Source organism: Podarcis vaucheri (assembly GCF_965113315.1).
Source record: "Podarcis vaucheri genome assembly, chromosome: 2".
In the NCBI taxonomy this organism is placed as follows: Eukaryota; Metazoa; Chordata; class Lepidosauria; order Squamata; family Lacertidae; genus Podarcis; species Podarcis vaucheri.
The window spans coordinates 59,761,649-59,780,067 of NC_138760.1; the positions used below are offsets into that span (position 1 = coordinate 59,761,649).

Here is an 18,419-nt window from a genome sequence, read left to right on the forward strand (position 1 = left end):
CTGCACATTTTTTGTAGGACAGGCATTATCAGAGGGACCAGAGATCAGAGGGATCTCCTAAGGCAGAAAATGAGGAGTTGCTGAGAGCTACTTACTCTGTCTACATATCAGCAGTTACATACCTGTTTCCAAGAACAACCCAAGAATGCTAACCAGAAGTCTATGGGCAGGCTGGTCAAGCAAGCTAACAAATTAACGCATTCCTCCTACCACTGTATGAGCCTCTTCTTGCCTTAACTTACCACCCTGGGTTTGTTCTTAAACTCTCTCATTACATTAGGGACAAAATGATTAATTTCATGCTATCATATTGTGTTACTTCTGAAATTCATTGAAGATGCAAATACTGGCTGCTTTTCTGCCCTCTCAAGAGTGGTCTGATTTAAAGAGCTATGTTGCCCAGCCTTCTGGGACATCATAAAAGAGAGAGGAAGGGGGGGGGGGATAATGACCACTTCTGTAGGTTCTGTAGAAGGGTAGAAAAACATCAGAAAATTATGCTGCTTAGGTGCCTGAAAGTTTATGTCTAGAAATTAAAAACTTTTACTATTTCCAGAAAGGTGGTGGGTTTGGTACCAAAATAGTATTTATTTTTGCCTTGACCCCAGCACAAAGATAATCTGTAGGTGTACTAGTTGTCCCAAAAGTTTCAGAAAACTGGCTGGTTTCAATTAGAAATTGGACATTTTATGTCACTGGCCTCACTCCTTCAGTAGAGATTCAACAGGCATCCTCACAGCCAATTTTCAAAGGTCTCTTGAAAACCTTTTTATGCTGACAAACCAATTCATATATTTAAACTTTTTCAATGTGAGACAACTGCCATGCTTATTTTATATTGTACAGTATTCCAGATTTTATTTCATTTGCATATTTTGTTGCATACTACCTTGCTATCTTATATGAGAGAGTGGTCTATTTTTTAAAAAAAATAAATAGATATATAAATAAAGAACAACATCAGAGCATGCTTTCCATTCCCTTTCTTTGGTTGGGGTGGATGTATCCAGGAAGATTCTCTCCCACTGTACTTTTCCCAGCAAGCAGAGGAGCATTAACAGAGAGAAATGGAAGATAATGCTGTTATGTATCTGTGCTAGCTGCCTACAACAGTAAAACTCAGAAGGGGTGCAGCAGTCCTCATACTGTTAAAAAAAATCCCAACATTAACATTACTGTCAACTGCCTAAACCTGAAGGGACCTTGCAACCATGTTTACATGGAATCCCCCCCCCCCCAAGTTATAATTTTCTACATTGCTCCTCTGAAGTCTTGATACTGGCTGGCAGTGGGGGGGGGGGGACAACTTTAAAACACACACACACACACACACACACACACACACACACACAGCCACTAATTATCTCAGACACATAGATCTGATTCTTGAGATTGACCTTAATCAGCAACAGGAAAACATCTCATATACAGCTTGTATGCCTCCTCTAGGCCAAACTGGACAGTCAAAGCATATTTTCATTTAATGTGCACAGTTTTTAAAATGCAAATAGCAGCTACTAAGAGGGCTGTTCATTATCAGCATGATTGCAGCAAGCAGGGAGGTGTATTTAATCTTTTCCTTTTCTGCTACAGTCTCGACAAAAAACAACAACACCCCACTCCTCCAAATCTCCTATTGGTATTGGGAGGAAGACCTTACCTGCCATTGGCACCATTGGGTAGCTGATATTTTTAAAAGGGCACATTAAGTGCAGAGACATTTAATGCCATGTCTAGTTTTGCCCATTGAGTTCTTGTGCAGTCAAGTTGTGTTAGAGAATCAGCTTCATGAGCATAAAGGCCCCCTCAGAGATTTCAGACCAAGACTGTACACCAGGGATGGGGAACTTGCGTCCCTCCAGAAGTTGTTGGACTCCAACAACCATGAAGCCCAGTCAGCACTGGCCAATGGCAGAAACTGCAGCCCAACATCACCACCACACAGAAGGCAACATGTTCCTTAATCCTGGTGTACATCATTACCTCTGAAGAAGCTACAGCATATGCATGTGCCAGAGAGGCACAGCCAATTATGATGTCCTGCAGTATGTACACAGAGTAATAGGCACACAGAAATGCTTCACATGTGATGGTGCACATGGCGTACATGCAACATAACACTTTTCATTATTAAGTCTCTCACTTATTTCCCAGCTTGTAAAATTCAGATTACAGAAGACAAACAGAAAAGAGGAAGAGGCCTCTTCAATGAACACTACTGTCCATTATTTATTCAGTGAAAGATAGTTTAGATTAGAAGGACCACATAAGAGTCGCAATGAATGCCTGGAGATCAGCAAAGATTGGGTTGCACATGAAAACACAATGAACTGAACTGAGATTGCTTTGATAAAACAAAATCTGTACAAAACAACACAGAAAGTTTTAATTCTTCAAAGTTGAACAGAAAAGCCTGAGAATAGGGGAAATGTCTCTAAACACAAAGGAACAAGAGGGAGTCTCCCAATGGCAAAACCTTTTAATGGTGATTAAGTTTGACGTCTATTGTTTGCCTGGCTCTCCATGCATGCTTTTCTTTTTAACTCACAAAAACTGCCATCCAGGGAATGTAAATTATTTTGGCATCAAGTCTGCGCAGCTCTAATGGAAATTAGACAAAAGAGCTACTTACCTATGAGCAAAACTGTTAACAAGGGTATCCTATCTACTGCTATTGACGAAAGGGGTGTTCATCTATGGGTAGGATTACATGACCATGGTCACAGACTGGGGGGGGGGGACTGAATCTAGGGAGAATGGAGTGCAGTTACTGCTTTTATTTTGTGCTGAAAAATATAGGGCTAGGAAGCAACAAAGACGTTAGAAACTTGAAGCCTTACACTTACAGGTGTGTCTCCTTCATACTGCTGTTGAGAACCAAGTCTCTTGACCACCCTGAGACAAAGCAATATAATATGACAGCACAACCAATTGCACAGAGGATTAAGATACTTACGCTTTTCACTGGGCTGCACAGTATGGAAGAGAGTTAAGGGCCTCTCACTGCATGATGGTGGCTTGGAATCTGTACTCTTCTTTCGAGACAAAAGCAGCTGAGAATTTGATTGTGGTGTATCTGGAACGGTGTTGAATATCTATTGTGGTGGTGGTGTTTTAGGGGCGGGGGAAAAGAGAGTCAGGAATGCTGAAATGTTCAGTTGCTCCCAAGCTTTGCAATAGAAGAGGGCAAGTATCATAGATTTAATGCCAATTCAACATGAAATAATGTGTGGTGGAGAGGAACAGCTCTCAACAAAGGCTGTAAAGATTAGTCTAAGAATTTTGATAGGAAAGGAAACAAGTATTTATCGGTTTAGTCACCGCTAACATTGCAAATGATGCCATCCCTGATTTGGATGAGCATCTACAAATGTTCTTAAATCGCTCAGAAATCATTTAAATTTTCTGATTACACAGACAGTTTAATGGCCTGCATAGGAGATAACTTGGTAATCCACATCAGACTGTAATTCAGCCAGATGTTCCAGGAAGTGCCTAGCTGCAATTTCTTTGCAGAAATCAATAACAGATTCAAACACTGCACACTGATCTTAAGATGCATGGATGCAAGTTCAGACTGAGGGCATGCATTGATTCATCAGAAATTTATTGAAGACAACTTGACAGGTTAATCAATGACCTCATTGAACTGACACTATTCCAAAACACCCATCTTCTTCCTCTGTTAAGGCCACAGAAGCAGGATTATTATCAAAACACTTAAGTCAGAGCTTGGAAATTAACCAAAACTGTAGTTGCTGCACATCACTGAAAAGCAGGAGCCGATCCTTTTGAGGCTAGCACTTACTTGCCTTTTCCAGTAATCTATATCTAGATGCAGTGTTGCAGTGGCCTTAATGGCCTTAGCGTGAACTCTCTTTTAAGCTTTGCCACCCTCCATCCTTCCCTTTCCCCATCTCTTGGGGGGCACTCACATTTCACTGCCTTATCTGGAACATAAGACAGTGCCTCATACCAAGTTAAATTGGTGGTCTGTCTAGATCAGTGTTGTCAGCACTGGCTGGCAGCTGCTCTCCAGGGTTTCAGGCAGCCCTGCCAGCTCTACCTGGAGATGCTGGGGACATTCTGCAAATTTCCCTGCCTTTAGGCAGGACCACAACATACAGTACATTAAAAGCACATTCAACACACACTTAATTCAGATTATTTTCCTCAAAATATAATATAGCAGATTAAGAGTGCTAAGAATTGTAGCTATGTAAGGAGGAAGCTACAGTTCCCAGGATCCTCTATGCTTCAAATATGCCTTCCTCTTTTCCGCTTTCTCCCTCCCTGCTTAGCTGTAAACTTCTACTCTGGTCCTGGGGGGTAAAGGGGTGTCCTTTGCGATATCAGCAGCTATTACACTTTTTATCTTCTGTCACCCTTTCTCTGGATGTACTGGCTCCTAGGCACACAAATCTAACTTGAGTTAGACGTGAGTATTAGTGTAATAATGATGATTTCCAAAGGCATCACTTTCCCGCTAAAGCAGAGTGAATGTCCAGCAGCATCTGAATCGCCAGAGGTTCCACATCTTGGTCTAAAGGCTCTAAAGGAGCATTAGGATTGGGACAGCGCCTCAGTGAAAGGCTGTAAGATTCCCAAACATTTTATCACCTTTCCCTAATTCAGCTAGAACCCCTTCCCCAAAATCAGTAAAACGGTTCCATATGTGGAAAGGCTCACGGAGATGTGAATATTAAAGTTCTTGTCTCTTCCTGTAACTCTGTGGATAAGGACAGCTGGGAAATATGCATTAGATTAGAAAGCATTTGCAAACAATAATAAAAAAGGAAGATGTACAAATTCAAACAAATTACCTTGTCATGGTTTTCAATTAAAATCTCAACCACAATATTTTGGAATTTGATGTCCATAATCGCAGCAACCGTTTCTTCTTGCGGCCGCATTAACGTTGGTCCAAAAACAACCCCCAGGTTTGCGACAGTCATTAGATTCTGTTTGTGGTTCTGAGCAACGCTGTAATGAAGCAAATAACGAATATATTAAAAGGACTATAAATAGTCTAGGCTAGCCCATTTCTCTAGGGTAAAAATCCTACCAAATATTTGTGTGCTATTTGGAAACCTGCACAGCTCAGCAGTGCGGAACAGCACTGTGCAATCTATACAGGTTTCTCAATAACCCTGCTGGTAAAAGATAAATGAGTTATTCTACCATTTTCCAGATAGTGGAAGCAGAAGTGGTGCATAAACTGATCGCAAAAGGACTAGGGATGAGTAGACATCCTCAATCACTCAATATGTGTCTTTATTGTACATGCCCTACTCTGCATGCTTTCCAATTTAAGTGGGTGAATTCGATTTTATTTCAGAATTCCTACACACAGTTCCTTTTTTACCACGTAGCATTTTACACTTTCTTCTCAAATTCAACCCATAGTTAAGCTTGTGAGGATTCAGTTAGATAACATTATCATTCCCCAGTTCTCATAGCCATTCACACACACACAAACAAACACACACTTAAAAGAGCCTATATACAAAACCAAACCAAATGTCAGGTTGCAATCTTTCTTGGGAAACTAGTAAGCCACTACAAATTTCAGAGGCTCAATGGTATTAATCTTTTTCAGGGGAAAAATATATTGAGAACAGAATTATTTTGGTATAAGCCTTTGCATTCTAGAGGTTTACTTGTTAGATATATTGAGCAAAACAGCAATCAAGGTGTGGCCAGAGAGTAGAATGTGCCATCAGTGACATTTCCATGCAAAATCCAAATGTGTAAGAACAGAATGACCCATTCAGAGAAGCAGTTAGTGGTGAAAATACTTTTTCTAGCTGGGCTACACTGATCTACATTCAGAAAGGAACCCAGGATTCCAATTAAGTCCAAATTATACAGAATGAATTTGCTGGTAAATTCTAGATGGTGATTTTACACTGGAGCAATAACCACAGCACAGAGCATCTGCTGGTTTGCAGTGAAGATTGATGTCATACCTATATGGGAAAATGCACTGGAAAATGTTCTAGGATAAGGAGTCAGATCTGTGGGCTGATAACAGTATTATTTACTGTGCCCGGACATGGTTCTTCTAGTACATGATGTTGATTTAATGCATGTCTCTGACTCACCCAGGTCAGGGGTGAGACAGACAATTTCCTTTGATCTCACCAACAAAACATATCACAGTGAGAGAGACTATAACTCAAAATGAAAGCGTTATTCGGCTATGTACCTACTGGTCTCTGCAAACTGAAACCTCCAGTGAATGAAGAAATGACTCAGGTCCATTTTTTTAAAACTGAAAGTTGTTTTAGTGATTGGGGAGGTAGTATAAAATTGTAGGTCAGAGAGGTAAAGAAGAGGTCAGTTCCAACAGACACTCCAGGCAAATAAAGTAGGTATAGAACGAGAGGCAGATAGCAGAGACTTGCAGCGTCAGGTAATCAGAGAAAGAACAACAGGGTTATTTTGTGAGGTGCACATAGGAGGAGATTTGTTACACACAGTCTGCTAACAAGAAGGAATTTATACTGTATAAGGAAGGGACAGACTAGCATTGTATGACAGAGAGGAGAAAATGAACAGTGGGGAATGCTGGTAAAAGCTACTTTGACCATAAGAAATCTATTCCAGACACAGATGCAACAATGGTTCTGGCACTGCAGCTCCCAAGAGGAACAAGGAAAGACAATTCTCCACCAACAAATATGCAGTGACTTTAACACACTTTCCATGTTTGAATGTGCAATTTATTAGACAACAGCTTCCAGACACCTATAGCAGATTTGGATAGCATATACTTATGTTTATTATGAAGGTACTGATGAAGCTTCTCAGAGCCATACTTTTCTGCAAAATAGCTCTAGGTTCTCTCTCACTCTCTCTCTCTCTTTCCCCCCCCCCCCGCCCTCCTCTGCAAAACACAGTTCCCTGCACACAGCAATCTAGAATATCAGGAGGGGATACATGCTAGGTTTCTACATGCACAGCTGTTTTTTAATGTTGCAGTGTGGTGAGATATGCAATGCCCCTATCTGCAACTTGGAAGTGCTACAGTCACATGGGATCAAGCGATATTTTTTTAAAATATACCTTGCTCCCAGTCTTTCTTCCCCATGGTCCCACAATATGTCATCTAGACTGGGAGCACCCTGTCAAGTTACACATGGACTTTGGCTACTAAGACCAAGCTCTGATCTCTTAACTCCTTATGTCTGAGTAACGAAGTTCCAAAGAGCTATCTTAACTGAGATTGCCAAAAGATTATGATGAACTACACTGTGCCCTGAATTACATTAACAGCTTTTGATCTACCAGGAAAAACCACCGTCACATTTTGTATGTACTAAGCACATTGTAAAATGGAGGCTGCCAATGAACCCAGTTTTCACTGCTGCCCCCGGCAGGGGCTCCAGACTTTGAGCTTTCATTTTTTAAAAAAGCCAGTCTCCAGCCCTCCTATAAAGTTACCTATGCAGCGATTGCTAAAAGAGGCGCTTGGACAGCAGGCAATAGGAATCCCTGGGGTCCTAAAGACCTGTCCTTTTCCCTTCCCCTTTGGTGCACTTTTCCTGCTTCTATCTTATTTTCTAGTAGTCTGTGGGATCTCCATAGCTTGCCTTTCCTTTTTCCCTAGCAACCAGGAGGCATCTTTTTGTGGTGGTATCACAACTATTTTCTGATGTTGTGTTATGCCATGGCTCCTGCAGCAACCATTTTGAGACTGGCTAAAAAGTCTGGCAACCCTAGTGATGTTAAATTCTTGAGAATATTCTCAACAATATTCTTGATTAATGAGGTGTGTAGATTTAAAGCAGCTATGTAGACAACACAGAATTTACAGTTTGTGGAGAATATTCTCCAGAGAATTCTCACCTCACATCACTAGGCAACCCATTGTAAAATACAGTGGTGCCTCACAAGACGAAATTAATTCATTCCGCAACTTTTTTCGTCTAGTGAATTTTTCGTCTTGCGAAGCACGGTGTCGGGAAAGTTTTGGAAAAGCTTCAAAAATCACCAAAGTCTTCAAAAACCTCAAAAAAGGCAACCACACCGCGTTCTATGAGTTGCTCCTTGAAGTCAAGTCGCAACTGTATTAACGGTGTTAAGAAAAAGGAAACAAACTTGCAAGACGTTTTCGTCTTGCGAAGCAAGCCCATAGGGAAATTCGTCTTGCGAAGCAGCTCAAAAAACGCAAAACCCTTTCGTCTAGCGAGCTTTTCATCTTGCGAGGCATTCGTCTTGCGGGGCACCACTGTATTCCAGTTGTCTAGCACCTCCAACATTTTATCAAACTCCTAAATCAGCGAAAGCTTTTTTTACCCCAGCAAGAACTCAGTTGCGGCACCTCTCAGGTGGGTGCCATTGCCATTATAAGAGAATAAGGGAGGCATTTGTGGTGAGTTCCGACACTGCTTTTTCTAGAAAAATAGCACTGAGTAAAAGCCAAATTCATGCAATGTCAACAATGGCCCAGTTCATAGATAAAGCTGAACTGTGCAAAGGAGCTGGTATTCAAAAGAAATAAATTGCACCCATTTCACTCCTCCCCTGGTCTCCCTACTGCCATTTGAATTTGGGCTTGTAATTATCGTCAACATCATCTTCCTCAAGCAAAACCCAAGTGGTAAGCAAATGACAAACCTTGCCTATAGCTTGTGGTTTGTCTGGAGTGAGACAAAACATGAGCCCAGATTCAGCTATGGGTAAAAGCAGGACTGTCAGAGCATCAAAGAGGCTATATATTTTTCTGCTGAGTGGTGAGCTTAGCGTTTGTTGTCAACCAGGCCAACATCTCTATTCCATTTAGTAAAGGATGGAATTTTGTGTTGTTTTACCTTCATATACTGATATTAGATGTAATTTTCCTCCTGGCTAAAGCTTGATTGCAGTCTGAAGACCTACATTCTTTGTACATTCTGTTTACAAATGCTGGACAAAAATGTCTGCAATTTTTTATTATTATTCAGCCAAAGTGTTTTGATTCTCTTCTTTAGCTGTATAATTTAATTATAAAGTATACTGGCACCTGCTTTTGTTGATTGAAAAGGAAGAAAAGCCACATTGGAAACAGCTTGTCAAGCCTCACAAATTTCTCAGTCATATAATGAAAGGTAACTGAAAGCTCCTTTGCTGTACTACAAAAACATGTATTAGTTTGGCCGGCACACATCATTGAGTAGTGTTGCTTAACAAGAATTCTGTATGTACTAAAATATTTAAAATAACCAAGGAGAATGGGATACTACATGCAAAAAGTTGTGAATGCAGGCTGGTGGTGTACCAGAAACATCACTCTAAAACAGGGTAGTCCATCATGCAGCCCGTGGGTCGCATGCAGCCCTCAAAGCCTTTTTGGGTGGCCCTTAGCAACCATGTTCTTATCTGCCTCCACACTCTCTCCATACCCACATGCCCTTGTCCCAGCTTGGTCTGGCTCTTGCAAGCTCCTCAGCAGGCTGTGATCAGGGGCTCCAGTCCCATGTGACAGTGCCCAGCACACCATAGGCTAGGCCCAGGCTAGGCCTCCTGAGTAACAGTGAGCTCCCCTCTCCTTCTTTGTTTTTTTTTTTATAATAATTTTTATTACATTTTTTCCAAATTACAGAGAAAACAAAAAGAAAGACAGAGCTAAAGACAAAAAGGAAGAAAAAACAGAAAATCTCAACCATTTCAACAACTTATTTCAAATTTCCTTTGGACTTCCCCACATCTCCCACATGAGTGCATTCTTGATAATAAAATTTGCCAGCAAATTATACCCTTATTTCATGTGTTTCTTTACATTTTCAGTTGCAATTTAAGTTTAAATCTCTTATTCTCCAATTACTCTAAAAATATAACATAATATCCTTTTTACCCGTTTAAACTTTGATTCTTTCATGAATATTGTCAATTTCATAGATAATAAAATTTCATTGCTGGGGCTAACGTTCCCAATCATACGACGTCTTATGTTTCATACAACTTATAATACTTCTGCAAATTGTCTTTAAATTTTTTCCAATCCTCCTCCATTGCCTCTTCTCCCATGTCTCGGATCCTTGCAGTCATCTCGGCCAGTTCCATGTAGTTCATCAATTGCGTCTGCCAGTCCTCCAGTGTGGGCAAATCTTGGGTCTTCCAATGCTTAGCAATAAGGATTCTTGCTGCTGTTGTAGCATACATAAAAAAAGTTCTATCCTTTTTTAACACCTTCTGGCCGACAATGCCCAGAAGGAAGGCCTCTGGTTTCTTGGGGAAGGTGTACTTAAACACCTTTTTTAACTCGTTATAGATCATTTCCCAAAAGGCCTTCAATCTTGGACAAGTCCACCAGAGGTGAAAGAATGTCCCTTCAGCCTCCTTACATTTCCAACATTTATTGTCAGACAAATGGTATATCTTAGCAAGTTTGACTGGGGTCATGTACCACCGGTATACCATTTTCATAATGTTTTCTTTCAAGGCACTACATGCCGTAAATTTCATACCCCTCTCCTTCTTTGCTTCTGAGAGGGGGGGGGGGAGAGAACTGCCTTACACCACCAGTGCAGCCTGCCATGCAAGGGGCAGGGGAGAGAGAGAGAAGTGAGGGGAGACAGAAGTGAGAGGTGAGAAAAGGTGGGTGAGGTAAAAAGTGGAGGAGAAAGAGAGCATGAAATATGAATATAAAGTGAGATTAATAATAAAAAGATGGAATTGAGTGAGCCAAGAGACATGGAGGCAAAAACAAGTGAAGTGTGGGTGCTGAGGTAAAAAGCCAAGGGGAGGAATGGGCTAAAAACAGGAGGGAATGGGCTAAAAACAGGAGGGGACTGAGGGGAAATGGAGTTTGGCAAAGGTGTGAGGGGGGAGGCTGAGGTAGAGAAAAGTGTTTGAAAGATGCACAAGCATGTAAAAATGGGAGATGCTGAGGCAGGAGGTGCCAAGAGGTTAAAAAGAAAAAGTAAAACCCAGATGTGAGAGGGAAGGCTAGTCAGCAAGAATGGACAAGTGGGCTAAAAAGTGTTGGTCAGCAAATGTTTTACAAATGTGCGGTGATTGCTTCAAATACACTGATCAGAGGCCTTCTTTTATCACAAATGAGTGTTGGCAATGAAAAAGGTTACTGACATCTTGAATTACTGTATAAATCCTTATAGATCTGTGGTGTTTCTTTTTCTCAATTATTTTGTGATTTAGCTTTTGAAGAAATTTATACTTTACTCATTAACTGAGTATTTAATTAAATATACTGTATACATTAAATAATGTTAACTATATTGCAAACACTTTAATTTACAAGATGGAAATTTAATTCAGTGTGTAACCCGCGGGTTCTGTTTCAAAGTACTCTTGCAGTCCACTTGGTCTGAGAGGTTGGACCGCTCTGCTCTAAAAGGTAAACATTTCCCATTTTCAGAAATGCCATGAAATGCAAATTTGAAAAGGGCACAAAAAGAAGCTGAGATAAATATGTTTCACAGTGCATGACAAAGAAGTGGCAATATGCCCACAGACCTACAAAGGATATTGTATGATTTAGTGCCTGTTTATAAAGTAACTGTGAAGGAAGGCTCTTGAGGTTTCTGTAATATGGAACAGATTGTCTCAAGCAGGGATGGGAAAGGTGTGAACCACTCAGATGTTGTGGACTCCGACTCTCATCAGCCCCAGTGAACAGGGCCAATAGTCAGGTATGATAGACTACAATTCCTAACAACACCTGGGAGTGTCACACAGGGGTGGCCTGCCCTGTTTCACAACCTGAAACAGGCAGGTGCCACATGCCCCCAAAGCCTTGATTACTGGGTGATGGGTTCTGGCAAGATCTTGCGAGATCTCATAGGAGTTCCATGAGACCTTGCTGGAAGTTGCCAGTGCACAACCCCCAATGGTGGCCTGTGGGGACACCGCCCCATAGGATTCCTCCACCCAAGGTGGCTGTTTCTGTCCGCCTCATGGGTGGTGTCACAAGTTCGCCATCTCTGGTCTAAAGGTTCTACAGGTCAGCTTCCTTGTTGTGTGACTGAGGGCCAAGCTGCATGTTTCAGTCCCAACCAAGAAACTGCAAAAAAAAATATTTTTTGGAAACATGTAGCACAGATTCTCTACATTATATTAGCAGATCCATTTGCTAATGTGGAAACTTTCAATGTGGGAGAGAATCCGTGCCATAACTGCTCAGTGGCGGTGCCACTGAAAGGAAAAGCCTAATACAGACAATATCTGAAGTAGTTCTTACCATTTTGTAAAGCATTTTGAGAGCACAAAACACATTAGGTAACTCCATTTGGAACCTTGCAATGCTGTTTTTTGATGACAAGTGTAGGTTTCAAATCATGACACCTTCCAGAGATACCTAGAAAAACTTATATTTCACAATTCATCCACTATTAGTCTAACAACATGGGAAACCCTTTTTCAACTTCCCCTAATCTAGGAAATGGTTATCCATTGTACTATGAAGGATTTAGTCATCGCTGCCAGGGGAGCGGGAGGAAATCGCATGAAACAAGCAGCAGCTCTTGTTCTCTATTTCTGTAAAGGGTCAGTCTCTTCATATCAATTGCAAACAATGTGGGCATATATAATTGCTTTGAGTCATTGTAACATCCTTGGCCCAGGAAAAGGACACTTGTATAAGAGGAGCAGATGTCTTTCAGAATACACTTTCTGGGAAAACAGATGAGAACATGACATGTACAAGTAAGAGTACAAAACAAATACTAGCATCTATTCTCGCCATTTTTGCAGTACAGTAGTTGATGTAAGGTGTTCCAAGGGAGAAAATAATTCAAGGGAGAAAGTTCCCAGAAAGCCAAAGAGGCAATTAAGAGTGGCTACTGCAAATCTGATGCAAACTTTGAAACCTAGTTATGTTATACATGGCCACATTAAGAAATATGTATACTGAAATATCAATAGAAGATGCAGCTTTAGACATAAAACCCACCTTACATTTATATTCATTTCAGAAACCTTAATAAGGTATTTCTTTTCAAAGTTATTAACATGTTGTAATATATTTAAATATAAATCACCATAATGGTTATTCATTATTCAGCCACATTATTACAAATAATATTAAGGTAGGCACAGAATTAAATACAAAAACCGCTGCCACAGCAGCAGACCCTTCCTTTCTGCCCTATACAGTACTGGAAAGTCATGGCAAAGTGAAAAAGGTTTTCTCATGTGACTATCCTCTTCCTTGACTTCCTTTCTTGAACTACATACTGCATGCACACATGTGCCATAGGAAAAAAAGGAACACCTGGACTGTATTCTCTTAGGAGGCTGCAAACAAAAACCATTTATGCTTGCTTAGTCCCACTAACTTCAACAGCCTAAGCCAGCTAAGTTGGAAAGTACAACTGCTTAGCTGACTGTAGACTGGCCTACAACACAGGTAAAGGAGGAATCAAAATCTAGGTAGAAGACAGGAAAATGGAGGTTTTGCAACTAAGAAAACTCTCAGAAAAAATACAATGATTCAACAGACTCCACTAACTATGGTGTATGCTGTTCCTGTAGTTCCCAGTCACACTCGGCCTGCTTTTAATAAGGGCAATGACAAAAACTGCACGAGATATTCCGTCATCTTCTGCATGACATTCTGTAAAAAGGCCAAGATATCTATCAACATTGCAACATTAGATACACCATTCCTCAATGTCCTGGATTAATGATCTTGAAATTAATTATCATGGAATTATCTTCCACGAGTTAGGCAACCATGAGTTGGGGGGGAATCTCCTTTTCGAAAAATGTTGGTGTGAATATCGCCGTTTAAAAAAATAATGCAGGTGTGACAGTGATCCAAATTTAGCAGAACTAACATTAAGTGCAATTAATTTTCAGAGGGTTGCAAACTACGACATGGAAACTACCTGTACATGGAAACTATCTGTAACTATGACATGGAAAGTCTTTATATAATTATAAACCACAGAGCCTAATAGGCTGCTGTACACTCCAGCATAACAACATTGTCTACATATAATTCTATGATTCTATTACAGTAGTATTTTCAGGTACAAAAAAGAACCCTCAGTATTCTTAGGGAATACAAATCAACCTGCACTTATTTCTTGCATTCTGGGCATCCTAGCCTCTCTTTTTTTAATTGTGTGTGTGTGTGTGTGTGTGTGTGTGAGAGAGAGAGAGAGAGAGAGAGAGAGAGAGAGAGAGAGAAGTGAGCATATATGGAATATGGTTTTATCATCCTCTCTGTATGTTCTAGTATCTATCCATTAGTATCCATTAGTGGAGGCAGGATTGCTAAACTGGATGGGCCATTCCTTTTTGGCCGACGAAAACAGTTTCCATAACCCAACAAGACCCTTTTTCACAAGCGCTAATAAAAATACAGTTGTTTACTGTAAATGTTGTAGTCTGAAGGCTATTTTTCACTTTATACTTTGTATTTAGATACAGGCATGTGATGTTGACAGAGCAATTTACCCAACTGTCAGGTGAGCAGCTTTCAAGGGAGTTAGTGATTATAAGATCAAAGTTCGTCCTTTACAGCACATATAGGCAATTGCTAGAATTGGTGCCACCTGATTTGCAGGGCGCACATGCAAATATTGAATCAACTCCTTTAGAAAGAAATGGTTGCTCAAAAAATGTTTCCTAAAAGAATAAATGTGATAAATTTTACATGGATACATATTTTCAATTGAAGAGGGATATCAGCCTGCATTCTGTTTATGTATCTACCATTTTTATTTACTTTATTTATTAAATTTGTTTACTCCCCTTCATCCAAAGAGCACAGGGTGGTTCACAACATAAAGATACAAAATAAAAACACAAAATACATCCTCAAACCCAACTAAATGAAGCTCATCCAACACAACAGGACTAGACAGTGCTCTAGTCACCCCTTGAGATTCAGCTGCTGTACTGGATGCAAGCAATTTTATCCTCAAAATGCTATGCAAACAAGGCACAGTGAGCTATCATCGGTTTTGCCACTTCCTTCTTTGCTGCCTTCACTGCCACTAGGTAGGCTCAATACCGAACCCTCACCAATGATTGATTGCATATGACCAGGGTTTTCCTTTATTCAAGTTTGAGCCGTCTCCCAGCTTGTTTCCTTTCCCTAAGCTCTGAAGTATACCAGGCATATCCCATGTCTTTCCATTCAAAATCAACCGAAACCCTGAATTTAAAAACACACAAGTTAAAAACAATTTAAAACTAGACAACTGGGGCAATAACAACAGCAACAAAAGCCGCTGTGAAATACCCCAACCCAAAAGTCTGTTCAGATGCCTCAGCTTCTGCAGCTGGAATAAGTCAGGGCCCCGCCCTCCTGGGCCAGGTGGAAAAGGACTGCAGATCAGGGAGCAGGTCCCCCAAGATTCACAGCCAATATATATAACATGCAAAAAGAGAATCACCCTTAACATTCTGTATGCAGCCCCACATTTCGAGCTTTGGATACAAAGGGTGCAATAAGTATGCATTTTAGTTCATTAATGTCAATGGATGTTAGATCAGATTCATATGATAGTTTTCAGGTTATCAGAGAAGTTTGTCAGACAGGTGCTTGCAGTTTTCCTCTTCAACCCTATCAGACGTAGGATATGTCATCATATTGTGAAGTTCTATCCAATGATGTGGAGCAAACACACACACACACACACACACACACACACACACAACATGATGTCATCACAACACACGGCATGTACCTCCATCAGTTAAGAGAATGGTATTTTCACTGGCATCCCCATGCCACCTGTCATACGTAGTGCTGGTTTAAATGACAGAGTTCAGCTCATAAATATACACTGCATTTTCACTCTAATTGCCTTTGCTTATATCCTACTCATTTCAATGGAAACTGTGTCCATGTACCTGGATATAGGGCTCCAGTAAATGTTTGCAGAGATAACTGGTTTAGATGTCATACTTTCTTCAGATGCTGTTACTTTTCAAAAACAGGAACCAGGCTTTCACTGTGCTTCTACATTTACTTCTGTTAAGGCTTATCTCTTTTTTCCATACAGAGACTTAACTACATTTATTAACTTTTTGAGACTGTAACACAGTAATATTGGTTTTCCTTCTGACATAAATCACTGCAAGAACAAGCTGTGCACGAAACTCTTAAAGACCATCTCATTTCCAATAGCTTCCAGGAATGATAGATTTTTTTAGTAGTGGGCTAGTAATTGCAGAAATAAGTACACTTGCTTTTAAACACACACACACCAAATTTCTATACACGGTGGAAAACATTAAACAATTTTGTGTACTTCAACGAGAAAAACATATTCTTGCAAACGTATTTTCATATTCTTGAAAAACATATTCTTGCTCAACTAACCATCTGGTATTCAGTTAAGAAATTCCTGGACTTGAGAAGCTACAGGTGATGATATGAACACAGGAACACAGGAAGCAGCCTTCTATCAAGTCAAACCATTGGTCCATCTAACTCATGGTTGTCTATAGTTGGTTGCATTGGCTCCCCAAGGTTTCAAGACAGGGGTCTCTTCCAGACCTACCTGGAGATGCCTGGGATTGAAGCCAACATCTTCTGCATATTTTGTATCCGGAAGATACTGACTTCAATCCCTAGCATCTTCAGGTAGGGCTGGGAGAGAGCTCTGTCTTGAAACCTTGGGAGAGCCACTGCCACTCATTATATAGACAGGCTTGTGCCACAGTAGAATATACGTGCACTTGGTGCTTAGACGTGTAAATAAAATATCAAGCACATTGAAGGAGAGAAGGAGTTAGGACAGACAAAAAAAAGGACAAGGGCCAGTCCAAATCAGCATGTTATGCTTAAAAACAGCTGGCCCATTGTAATGGGTTTACACAAGTGCTAGGTTGCACAAACCAATACTTAAAAGCAAGGGCAGTTCAACTATAGCTCCAATCAACATGACCAATGGTCAAGAATGATGTGAGTTATTTATTATTATTAATTTACAGCATTTATATTCTACCATTTACACAAAAAAGGCTCTCAGAGCAGCTTACAAAAATCAGCTGCAAGACAATCCATGCCCCTGGCCTCACAATCTGCAAAGGCATGACACACTGCAACATTTAGAGAGCACCACAGTATGCTACAGTTCATTTCATCATGAGGTCCTAGGACTTGGTTAGATTTCTTAAAATACAAAGGGTGGTATATAAATTTAATAAATAATTATAATAAAAAAGTATCCAACAGCAATTTAATGGAGGAATAGCATTGACAGGTGTGGACAGTGGCCTTGTTGGAGAAAGTGACCTGACAAAGGAGAATAAAGCAAAACCTAGCATTTTTCATGATTTTTTAGCACAGAGAGAATATGACTGGAATCCATGATCAACCCATGCATCTACTCGGCTGACCTACAAAGTCTTAATGGAAATCACTGAAAGAAAGTGACAAGAAATGGAAGTCCTTATAGTATATGACAGAAACCACCAAGAATGGATGGATGCAAATTGCATATGTATGTTCCTTATTTTTAATTTATATTTTCATGTGCAATCTTTTGTTAACTTCTCATCATGTATTATATCTTTAAAAAAGAGGAAAAATGCAATAAAGCAGTTGCTGTTTTGAAAAAGATTTCATAAAGTACCTCCCCATCCCTTCCCCCAACATTTCCTCTTCCTTGGCAGAAAGTCTTGATGTACAAACAATAGCCTTTTCATTAGCATTTGCCTGTTGCATAATGCTGGACAAACCAAAGAGAGTTCACTGAATGAAAACTGGTTCACAATGTATTTCCAGTGCTGTAGCTTTCTTCTTCGTTTTGTGGGGTGGGGTGCATTAGAATTAGAGAAATTGGTGTAAACTAGCTGTCTGTCCCCCGCCCCCCCCCAATTCATTTAAACACAATCTGGTAATGCTCTGAATAAAATTAAGTAACTTGCTGAAGCAGCTTCAGATCATCAGAGCGAAAGGGGGGAAAGCAGAAAAGAAACAAACCGTGTCCTGTTGGTTAACTGTTTCTTCTTGCTAATTTATAGGATTAATAGACACAAAAGGAATGAGCCACACAGCACAACATGTATCATCTCACTTGAAGGAACACACACAACTCTCTTTCTGTGAACTGTCCTGCAAGGAGCCTTTTACTTGGCCCATGCTAAAAAGAATATGTTGCAGAAAACTCTTCCAGCAGAGATTCAGCAGGCCTCCTCATTTTTGACCCTCAGGCATACCTTGAAGATGTTTTTTTTTTTTTATGTCAATGGGCCTATGCAGTTGTTCAATGTTTTCCAGTCATTTTATTGATTGTTTTGTATAGCTTTTAATGGGTTTTTAATGTTGCTGATGTTTTGTGAGAAGGTGGTATATAAAAAAAACTTCTATAAACAGACATAAAAACTTAGCGAACACCCTCTGTTTGGAGAAATAGGTCCTGAAGCCTCTGCACCAACCCTCAACACAATGAAAACAGTGTTATCCATATTAAAGAATACAAAACAAATTAGCTCATATAATCCAAATTACT

At 40.2% G+C, this 18,419-nt stretch overlaps 1 protein-coding gene and 1 long non-coding RNA gene across 12 annotated transcripts in view; one reads left to right on the forward strand and one right to left on the reverse strand.

Annotated features, from left to right (window-relative positions):
• The window catches only part of ARHGAP26 (Rho GTPase activating protein 26), a 211,261-nt gene that overhangs the window by 45,030 nt on the left and 147,812 nt on the right, over positions 1–18,419 (reverse strand). For all 11 annotated transcript variants that reach the window (XM_082213473.1, XM_082213467.1, XM_082213470.1 and 8 more), the window contains 2 exons: positions 4,824–4,983; positions 2,957–3,095 (listed from right to left, as the gene is read on the reverse strand). In XM_082213473.1, the coding sequence (XP_082069599.1) occupies positions 2,957–3,095; positions 4,824–4,983 (299 nt within the window). The remainder of the gene's footprint in view (positions 1–2,956; positions 3,096–4,823; positions 4,984–18,419) is intronic.
• On the forward strand, positions 10,457–18,293 carry LOC309527040. Its single transcript, XR_014217051.1, has 4 exons — positions 10,457–10,581; positions 14,380–14,417; positions 17,250–17,408; positions 17,932–18,293. It is a non-coding gene; the product is annotated as an uncharacterized lncRNA (long non-coding RNA).